We start from the raw sequence: 9247 nt of genomic DNA, 5'->3' as shown, positions 1-9247 counted from the left end.
CTTTTTCAGCCCCCCTGACTTTTCCAGGCCCTCCCCCCCTTTCCAGCTCCAGTGCTAGATGAACTGATTTGGGGGGGATGGCCGCCAGCGAAGAGTTAACAAAGGGGGTGATTTTAAAGTGTAGAGGGGGAGAAGGGGCGCTGGGGGAGGGGAAGAGTCTGCACTCTGCCCCCACAGCCCCCCCTGCTGGGGCTGGAGTCACAGGGAGCTCCCCCCCCCACGTCCCCCCAAACTTAGTTCCTCTTCGAGGGTTTTCTTCTTTCCGTATAAAAACCCAGCGTCCCTGTTCCCCCTCGGTCCCGGCCCGCCACGGGCTAGAGGGGCGTCAGCGGCGCCGGCCCGGGGGGCTCGTAGGGCAGCGGCGGGAAGCCCTCGCCCACGTCACAGGCCTGCAGCCCGTAGGCGGCCATCATGTCGCGGAAGTCGGGCGGCAGCACCCCCGGCGGGTGGGGGGCGGGGTCTTGCTTGTAGGGCATCGGAGCCGGGGGGCCGTAGGACAGGCTGCTGCGGGGGTCGGGGGGAAGAGAAGAGGGGTTAACGAGCCGGATAATTACAGTTGCAGAATGAGGGGAGAGGAGAGAACCCAGGAGTCCGGGCTCCCAGCCCCCCCTGCTCTAACCCACCAGCCCCCACTCCCCTCTGAGAGGGCTGGGAGCCCGGACACCTGGGTTCTCTGCGAGCTCTGGGCAATGTTATGGGGCGGGGGGGGGGGGGGCGCCCTGCAGCTGCAGGAAGAGTTCCCCCCCCCAGGGCTGGGTGAGCCGGGGCCGCATTCCTCAGCTGGCCTGTTAATCCGGTTCTGGGCGTGAGCGGCTCCCCCGTGGCCTGCCCTGACCTGCCCACCCCCTCCCGCAGGCGGGGATGGAACCCAGGCGTCCTGGCACCCACCTTCCCCTCCAAAGAACCCCGGAGTCCTGGGCGCCTGCCGGCCTCCCCTTCTCAGTCAGTGGGCGATGGAGTGGTTAGAGCAGGGGATGCTGAGAGTCAGGATTCCTGGGTTCTGTGACTTGTGCCTCGGTTTCCCCTCCCCTGGGCACTGGCTCCTGCACCCAGACACCACCGCGGTGAGGAGCCAGCTCAGGGATTGGACGAGGCCTGGCCAGGTCATGACCCTTCGCTCAGGGCATGGCGAATACCAGCCGCAGGGCGGGTGCTGCCTGGCACCCAACCCCACCCTGCTCCTGGCCGGGACCCAAAGATCTAGGGCCCTGGGCGGGGGTGGGCATATCCTGGCACACCAGGGAGCCAGGACTCCTGGGTTCTCTCCCCAGCTCTGGGAGGGGAGTGGGGGCTGGGAGCCAGGACTCCCGGGTTCTCTCCCCAGCTCTGGGAGGGGAGTGGGGGCTGGTGGTTAGAGCAGGGGGGGCTGGGAGCCAGGACTCCTGGGTTCATATACCAAAGGACTGGTGCCCCATCATGCCCTCGGCAGCTGGCACTGACTCACCTTGTTAACAACAGTTAACATGCAAATTCTGGGGCTGGTACCCGCTTGGTCCCAACCAGCACCTGAACCTGGTGTATGTTCCCCCCCTGTGCTCACCTCTGGGGCGGGGTGGCCGGTTACCCCTCGCCCAGTGCTGAGATGTGCTTTCCTCTGGGGTTGGTTATACACGGACCCCTCAGCCGGCCCTAATTTCAACCATGCCCGGCCTGGGGAAAGAGGGAATGTAGCAGCCCCCCCCCGCTAATCCCCCCCCCATTTCCCCAGTAAGGGGGCACCATTGGGGGTCCCCCATTCACCCGAGGGGACGGGAGGCGCGGGCGGGACCCACCTGTACCCTCCGGCTGCATTCCCGTATCCCGCGGCAGCCGGACACGGCGGGTAGCGGGCCGGCTGGTAGCCCAGGGGCTCGCCGTAGCCCCAGGCCTGGGCAGCGGGCAGCTGGGGGGGCGGACGGCCCCCCGGCGGCAGCTCCTTGGCGGGGGCCCGGCCCTTGCGCCGGGGTCGGTACTTGTAGTCAGGATAGTCCCGCATGTGCCGGGCCCGGAGCCGCTTGGCTTCCTCCACGAAGGGGTGTTTCTCGGCCTCGGGCAGGCGGCGCCAGGCGGCCCCCAGGCGCTTGGAGATCTCCGAGTTGTGCATCTTGGGGTGCTCCTGCGCCAGGCGCCGGCGCTGCCCACTGGACCACACCATGAAGGCATTCATGGGCCGCTTCACCTTGTCCGGGGGGTCGCCCCCCGCCACCGCGCCCTGCCCCTCGGCCATGCCCGGCCCCGTCTGAGCCCGCCTGCACCTGGGCAGCCAGATATAGCAGGGCTGGGACCACGCCCACCGGGGGGTGGGGCCTCCCTGCCAGGAACCATGGGCCCGCCCCCCACCACCAGGCTCCTCCCCACACGTCCTAGCTCCCACCCCCATCCCAGAGCCGGGGAGAGAACCCAGGAGTCCTGGCTCCCAGCCCCCCCTGCTCTGAACCACCAGCCCCCACTCTCCTCCCAGCACTGGGGAGAGAACCCAGGAGTCCGGCTCTACGACGGGGGCAGAGCCCCCCCTGCTCAGCCGTGAATATTCCCTCCCTCCCCACAGGCCCCTGCCTAGTGCGACATCGCCCCCCAGTGGCCAGTCCTAGGAATTACACCTGCTCCTGCTGGCCTCCCACCCGTTTCCCCCCCCCTCCCAAGGAACACATTAGGCCCCTGCCACCCACAGACAGGCCAGCAGCCCCCCCGGGCTGTCGCTGAGCTCATCCTCCGACCCCTTTCCCCCCCCCGCAGTGGGTGGGTCCACCAGCCCCCCAGCTCTGGGGGGGGACATGCCATGGGAAGGAACCAGTCAGCTTCCCCCCCCCCAGGCTGGAAAATCCACCCCCCCCCCCAGCAGGCAGATCCATCAGCCCCCCAGGTCTTGGGGCGGGGGGGGGAGGAGGAGTGAGGAGAAATGTGCCTTGGGAAGGAACCAGCCAGCTTGCTTCCCCCCGCCCCCGCCCAATCCAACCGGCTAAGGAGCAAAGGAGGGGGTTAACAACAGGGGCAAATTAGGGCGTGAATCCATGACACACCCCCGCGGCGAGTGAAGGGCGTGGAGCCGAGCTCGGTTCTTTTCGGTGGCTTTATTGAAGATCTGGGGTGATTTTCTGCCCCCCCCCGCCACGTTTCCGGGGGGGGGGGCAGGGAGGGGAAGACACAGCAGCGTTTGCGTAGGAGTTTGGTTCTTTATTCTCTTTTAAATACTGTACAGTGAAAAATAAATAACGTCTCAACCGTCACAGCTCGATTTTGCCCCCCCCTTCCTGGCAAAGCGACACTGGTGGGGGGGCCATGCAGCTCTACCCTCTCTGCCCCCCGCCTCGGTCTGCCACAGTGTACCAAAAAAGAAAAATACCTGCTGTGTTTGTATTGCCTAGAAACAAAAATTCCCCCCGCGCTCCCCACCCCGTGGTACCTTCCGATTTGTTTTTTTTAAGGGGGGGAATAAACGGCGCGGCGGCCACCCCCCCGCTCCATCTTTACCGAAATCGTTGCGCGAGCGAACTAGGCGGAAGGGAAAATGACCGAAAAAAAGGAAGGGAAGCGACGCGCGTTCAGAAGGCACAAAAAAATCCTCGCTCCGGTTTCAACCCGCGGCCGGATTGCGGTTCCTGGCTCGAACGGAGTCGTCAAAAACGGACACACAATTAGGAGATAATTAATTTGTTTTTTTACTGTCGAGGCCCCTTTCCGGGGGGGCGGGAGCCACGCCCCTTGCCCCAGCAAGAATCCGGTTGCCTGTCTCTTGATTGGTCGGCGCCTAACGAGCCGTAAGAGCTTGGCTATCTTTGGCAAGCTTCCGACAAGCACTACAAGAATTATCGATCGTTGAATAAATGGTTCGTTAACGAGAAGTCGGTGGGCGTGTTTAACGATGACGCAAGCAGGGCGGAGTAGGGTCGGTTAGGCAGGAAGCAGTGGGCGCGGCTCTCCCGGCGCAGCGCTTACGACAGCCCGTTCACCATGGCGGCCGGCTCCTCGCCGTTCTCCGACGGGCCGTTGGTCACCTTGCCAGCTGGCTCTGCCTACAGGGGGGAGGGAGAAGGTCTCAAGAGGGGCTTGGAATAAGCCCCGCCCCAAGCCGGCTCCACCCGGCCACCGCCAGCTCCGCCCCTACCTTTTGTCTCGGTGTGTCGTCTTCGGTGGATTTTTCCCGGGGCTCCTTCTGCGGGGGCCGCTGGCGGCTCTGGGACTCGGCCCGGGAGATGTAATCGGCCACGGTCACTGGAGGGGAAGGAGCGGGCGCTGGGTTGGGGACAGCTGCCGACTCCCACTCCCGCCTGCCCCCCTGACGCACGCACGGCAAGGACAGAACGCCAACGGGGGGGGGGGGGGGGGGAGGAAGAGGAGAGAGACGGACCCAGGAGTCCTGCAAGCCCGGAGGGGGGTGACGCTGGCCGCATGGGAGTTCTGGCCACGCCCCCGATCCGTCCTGGAAATGAGGCCCCGCTCACAGCACCTGGCGCAGGGAGGGGTCCCAGGGCAGCTCCTGCCCCCCGTTCACACCCCACACGGCGGCATTCAGGGCTGTAGCAGAAGCAAGAGCTGAACCCAGAGCGCCAGGATCCCCCGCCCGGCCCCGCTGGACCCCCATACCTGGCTGCCGGTCCCGGCTGATGGAGCCGTCCATGCGGTTGCCACGGTTACGGCGGCGACGGCTCCGGTTGCGTCTCTGAGGCTTCGATTCGTCCTCTGGGAAAGCAGGGAGCAGAGATGGGGATGAACCCAGGTGTCCTGCCTCCTGGCCTCCCCCCCACCCCATTCCCCTCTCCTCCCAGAGCCAGGGAGAAAACCCAGGAGTCCTGGCTCCCAGCCCCCACTCCCCTCCCAGAGCCAGGGAGAGAACCCAGGAGTCCTGGCTCCCAGCCCCCCCTGCTCACCCACGCCGTTCTCGTTGACGGACATGTTGTCGGACTCGGCAGCGCCGTCCATCATGGTGGCGTCGTCGTCGGTGCGGCGGCGGCGGGAGCGGCGGCGGCGGTTGCTGACGGGCTGCGACTCGCTGCCGTCGGTGTCGGCCGTCTGGTCGGTCTCCGTGTTGTCCAGCAGGCTGTAGGGGTTGCTGTCCGGGTCCTTGAGCACTTGGGGGGGGAGAGGGCGGACTTCAGCACAGAGTAACACACCGGGCACAGAGAACCCAGGAGTCCGGGATCCCAGCCCCACCCCCGACCAGACTCCCCTTCATTCTGAGTCAGGACACTGGAACATTGCATCTGGTTATACACCACTGAGATGCAGCCACCTCTGGGGCGGGGCAGTTGGTTACCCAGGGACCCCTCGCCCGGCGCTGGGATGCAGCCACCTCTGGGACGAGGCGGCTGGTTACACGGGGACCAGTCGCCCGGCGCTGAGATGCGGCCACCTCTGGGGCAGGGCACAGCAGCTGGTTACACAGGGATCCCTGAGCTGGCGCCAAGATGCAGCCACCTCTGGGGCGGGGCACAGCCGCTATTTAACAGCAACACCTGGTCACCTGAACTGATGGAGGAGCTGTTGTACTTGCTGCCTCCGCCCCCTCGGGGGGCCGGGGTGGGACCCCGCCCTCGCCCCAACCCCGGGCGCCTCCGGCTGTCCTCGGGGCGCGGGTCTCGCTCGCCGTCGTCCCTCTTCTCCGACTCGGTCTCTGAAGCGTTGGACAGGTCTGAGTTGGTACCTGGGAGGGCAGAGCAGGGGGGCGCGTGAGCCGCCGTTGGTGGGGGCTGATCTGTACTGGGGGGGGATCCCCAAAGCTGTAGGAGGGGCAGGACACACAATACCCCAGGGAAGCGTTGCTGAAATGCAGCCACCTCTGGGGTGTGGCCCGTCAGTCAAGCCACCCCCGCCGTGAAGAAGGGGACATTTTGGCCAAGGCGCCATGGGGCCAGTTACCGTAGCCGGAGTTGGGCCCCCGGCGCCCGCGGCCTCGCCCGCCGTAGCTGCCCCCGTACGTCCGGGTGCCATGGAGGGAGGAGGAGGTGCTGTCGTCTGTGGCGTAGCCGCCCCGCTCCTTGTCGGCCCGGCTGGAGAGGGGGCGGAAGCCCATGCCGATCTGCCGCAGCTGCTCGTCGATCTGCAGCCGCTCCAGCCGCAGCTGCTCCACCTCCTGGGGAATGGGAAAAACGGCGCGGGGTGAGACTGGGAACCCAGTAACTGTCGCGCCCAGGCAGGGGGAACCAATTAGTGACTGCACTGCAAGGGGGGATCAATTAGCAGCTGCACCCATGCTGTCTTGGGGCAGGGAACCAATTAATGACTGCACCTGTACAGGGCTGGCAGGAGGAACCAATTAGTGACTGCGTTGCAAGGGGGAACCAATTAGCAGTGGCACCCATGCTGTCTTGGGGCAGAGAACCAATTAATGGCTGCACCCATGCAGGGCAGCAGGGGGAACCAATTAGTGACTGCACCCCAGAGCAGGGATACTAATTAGCAGTTGCAGCCTCAGGGCATGTTGTTGGGGGGATGGAAGGAGGGAGGTCAAAAGTGCAGCCTCAGAACAGGAAGGGGAAACAAAAGCAAATGCGCACACACAGCGGAGGAGGGAGACCAATAAGCAAATGCACCCGCCTGTGCGGGAAACCAGGGAAGCACAGGAAGCAGGGGAACCGATTAACGGTCCCACCCGCGAGACACCCACATTGACCCCCCCGCCCGATTCTCAGGCACGTGCCCCTCCCCTTTTGCTGTCGACGGCCCCCCAGCGTTCGCGCGCTGCTGCTGCGGAGCGAGCGAGCTGGTTCTGAGACCCTTCAAGTGGCTGCTGCAGGCCCGTTCTCGGCAGAGCCGGATTTACCTGGAGGTAAGCGAGGTGATATTCCAGGAGCGCCTGCGCGTTGCTAATGTTCTCCCGCGTGCCGACGAAGATGAACGGGACCATTCCCTAGGAGAGAGGAGATTCGGTCACGGCACGGCCGTCCCCCGTGTGCCCCCCACCCTGCCAGCGGCCACCCCCACCCCGCCAGCGGCCACCCCCACCCCGATCCGCCCCCACTTACCTCCTCTCGGGGGTTTTTCTTGTCATTGTCCCCTTCCACCCGCACCCGCACCACTCCCGACTTGTCCACGATCTCCTGGATCACTTTGCCGTTCTTGCCGATCACTTTGCCTGGCGGGGCGAGCGGAGAGGTGAGCCCCACAGAAACCCCGGCTCCCAAAGTGACAGGGTCCCCCCCACTTTGACCAGACACACACACCCACAACAGCCCACCCCGCTCCCCGGGCTTTTCCCAACCCCCCGACTTTCGAGGGACCCGTTTAACAACAGACCCACAGAACGTCATTTTTAGCATGTTCACGACTCCTCATGGGTGCCCTGACCGCCGGTGCGACGCCAGCTTTCGTTACGGGACATTGTGTTGGTGAACAGACTCCACTGCACATTGGTGCCCTCCGCTGGTTGGCACCCCGAGCTTCTTGGGGCACACGCGGTCACTCTCATTCGTAGCCCACTTCCCTTTGAGGCACCCGCGCCAGCACGGTGCCGTGGTTACGTGTCCGGGTCCCCGGAGGGTCACTACAGAGCACAGTCGCTGTCGTGACACCTACCGACCAGGTTTCTCGGGACTTGAACGGAGTCTTCAGAGAACTCCAGGTAGCTCCGGGCCTGCTTGCATGCTTCCGGAGTCTGCGGGGAGGAGACAACGGTCAAATAACGGAGCCAGGGAGAGAACCCAGGAGTCCTGGCTCCCAGCCCCCCCCCAAATCTCCTGGAGCCGGGGATAGAACCCAGGAGCCCCGCCCGGCCCTCACCTCCCCGTAGATGCGGAAGGTGCAGGTCTCCTCGTCCAGCTCGATGGCGGTGACGCCTGGCACCTTCCGGGCCTGCTGGATGTTGGCGCCGTGGGTGCCGATGGCCAGCCCCATCAGGTCTTCGCGGACCGTGAACTCCTCCTGGAACGCCGAGGCCAGCTGCTTACTCGTCTGGGGAGAGAAAGAGCGCTGGGACGCAGAGCGGGGAGTCAACGGAGCGGCCGGGGTGGGGGTGGGGGAGCGCCGACCCCTGGCTCCAGTGTCAGCCCCCATGGAGCCCAGGTCAGGTGACCAGCCGGGCAATCACCGGGGAAGCCCTGGGCGGGCCTGTACAGCCGCCTATTCCCCGCCCCGCAGCGCCCATGTGGCGAGAAAGCCAGAGGCGCGCTGGCCCACGGCGCCTCCCCCACCCCCCTCCCCGGGTATGGGCCGTCGCCCGGACGCCTGGGTTCCTCACCTCCAAGTGTTTGTTGGCTTCCTCGTTCCGCGACATCAGCATGAGCTTGGTGCGGATGCTGCGCAGGTGCATGTCCCCCAGCAGCGACGCCCGCTTTACCGTGGATTCGTTCGTCGACTGGGAAGGGGGGGGAGGAAGACGAGCGGTGTCGGAGATCGGCAAGGTAGCCCCCGCCTCCCGCCGGCCGAACTACCAGGCCAGCAGGAATCTCGGGGGGCTAGCCAGCCGCAGTGACCGGCGAGACCTGGCCAGACGGTTGCATTAGGACCGAGAAGCCCCCTGACCACACCCGAGGGTCCCCGCCAATTCCCCCCGACCCCAAGAACGGCGTGGGGCAAGGCAAGCCAGGAGGGCAGCTGGAAAGAGGCTCCTCCGAACCAGCCTGGAGCATCGGGTCCACCCCGTCGCGGCCGATCTCCAATGAGCGCCCCCCGCCCCGCTACCCTCCGCCGCCTCACTCACCAGGATGAAGAGCTCGCTGCTGGCCACACTCAGGAAGATGCAGTTGGCCCCCACCGCCTTCTTGAATTCTTTATGCACGTTTTCGTTGGAGCACCTGAGCGGAGAGGGGACAGGGTGAGCGGAGCAGAAACGAGGGGCAAGCGGGAGCCCCCCAAAATGGTCTGTCCGGTCTGTGGCAAAGCCGGGAATAGCACCCAGATCTCCAGAGTCCAGAACTGGATTGGCCAGCGGTTAGGGGACTTTCCTTTACAGTAGAATAATGTCAGTCAGTTTCCCCACACAGCCAAGCCCCAAGTTACAGCAGCCTCTGGGCTGCTCTAACTCACGCTAGAGTCTGGGCAGACCACAGCGCCTGGTCTCTGGCTCCTTCCCCATGGAGGAAAAGCCATGCTAGCAACTTTTCTTTTGTCCAAGCCCGCGTAGCTCCCCCCCCGCGCCAGGATCCCCGCCTCACTCACGCTTCCTTGAGGTCCTCCGGCACGGCGATGGTGTATTTGAAGAAGCTGGATTTGGTGGCCACTTTGTTGGGGTTGACGGGCCGGAGCCGCTCCAGCGTGACGATTTCGTTGTAGGTGGCATCGCAAGCTGCGTATTCGATGACGTAAAACTGAGGGGGGGAGGGAGAGAGAGATT

At 65.1% G+C, this 9247-nt stretch overlaps 2 protein-coding genes across 2 annotated transcripts in view; both read right to left on the bottom strand.

Moving 5' to 3' along the window:
* Positions 1-314: 314 nt before the first annotated feature.
* On the bottom strand, positions 315-2206 carry SOX15 (SRY-box transcription factor 15). The gene is made up of 2 exons (XM_065417367.1): positions 1773-2206; positions 315-504 (listed from the first exon to the last, which is right to left on the bottom strand). Exons 1-2 carry the CDS (start codon positions 2204-2206, stop codon positions 315-317), a joined length of 624 nt encoding a protein of 207 aa, XP_065273439.1.
* Positions 2207-3138: 932 nt separating this feature from the next.
* FXR2 (FMR1 autosomal homolog 2) overlaps positions 3139-9247 on the bottom strand; it is a 44301-nt gene continuing 38192 nt past the window's right edge. Inside the window, exons 5-18 of the mRNA XM_065416935.1 lie at positions 9073-9221; positions 8615-8708; positions 8153-8269; positions 7696-7866; positions 7492-7570; positions 6942-7051; positions 6740-6826; positions 5990-6049; positions 5836-5890; positions 5441-5620; positions 4848-5048; positions 4564-4659; positions 4085-4191; positions 3139-3992 (exon numbers count right to left, since the gene is read on the bottom strand). Of these exons, the coding sequence (XP_065273007.1) occupies positions 3912-3992; positions 4085-4191; positions 4564-4659; positions 4848-5048; positions 5441-5620; positions 5836-5890; positions 5990-6049; positions 6740-6826; positions 6942-7051; positions 7492-7570; positions 7696-7866; positions 8153-8269; positions 8615-8708; positions 9073-9221 (1587 nt within the window). The 3' untranslated portion in view covers positions 3139-3911. The remainder of the gene's footprint in view (positions 3993-4084; positions 4192-4563; positions 4660-4847; positions 5049-5440; positions 5621-5835; positions 5891-5989; positions 6050-6739; positions 6827-6941; positions 7052-7491; positions 7571-7695; positions 7867-8152; positions 8270-8614; positions 8709-9072; positions 9222-9247) is intronic.

Source organism: Emys orbicularis, chromosome 15 (assembly GCF_028017835.1).
Source record: "Emys orbicularis isolate rEmyOrb1 chromosome 15, rEmyOrb1.hap1, whole genome shotgun sequence".
Classification (NCBI taxonomy): domain Eukaryota; kingdom Metazoa; phylum Chordata; order Testudines; family Emydidae; genus Emys; species Emys orbicularis.
This window is presented reverse-complemented; position numbering and strand designations above follow the sequence as displayed.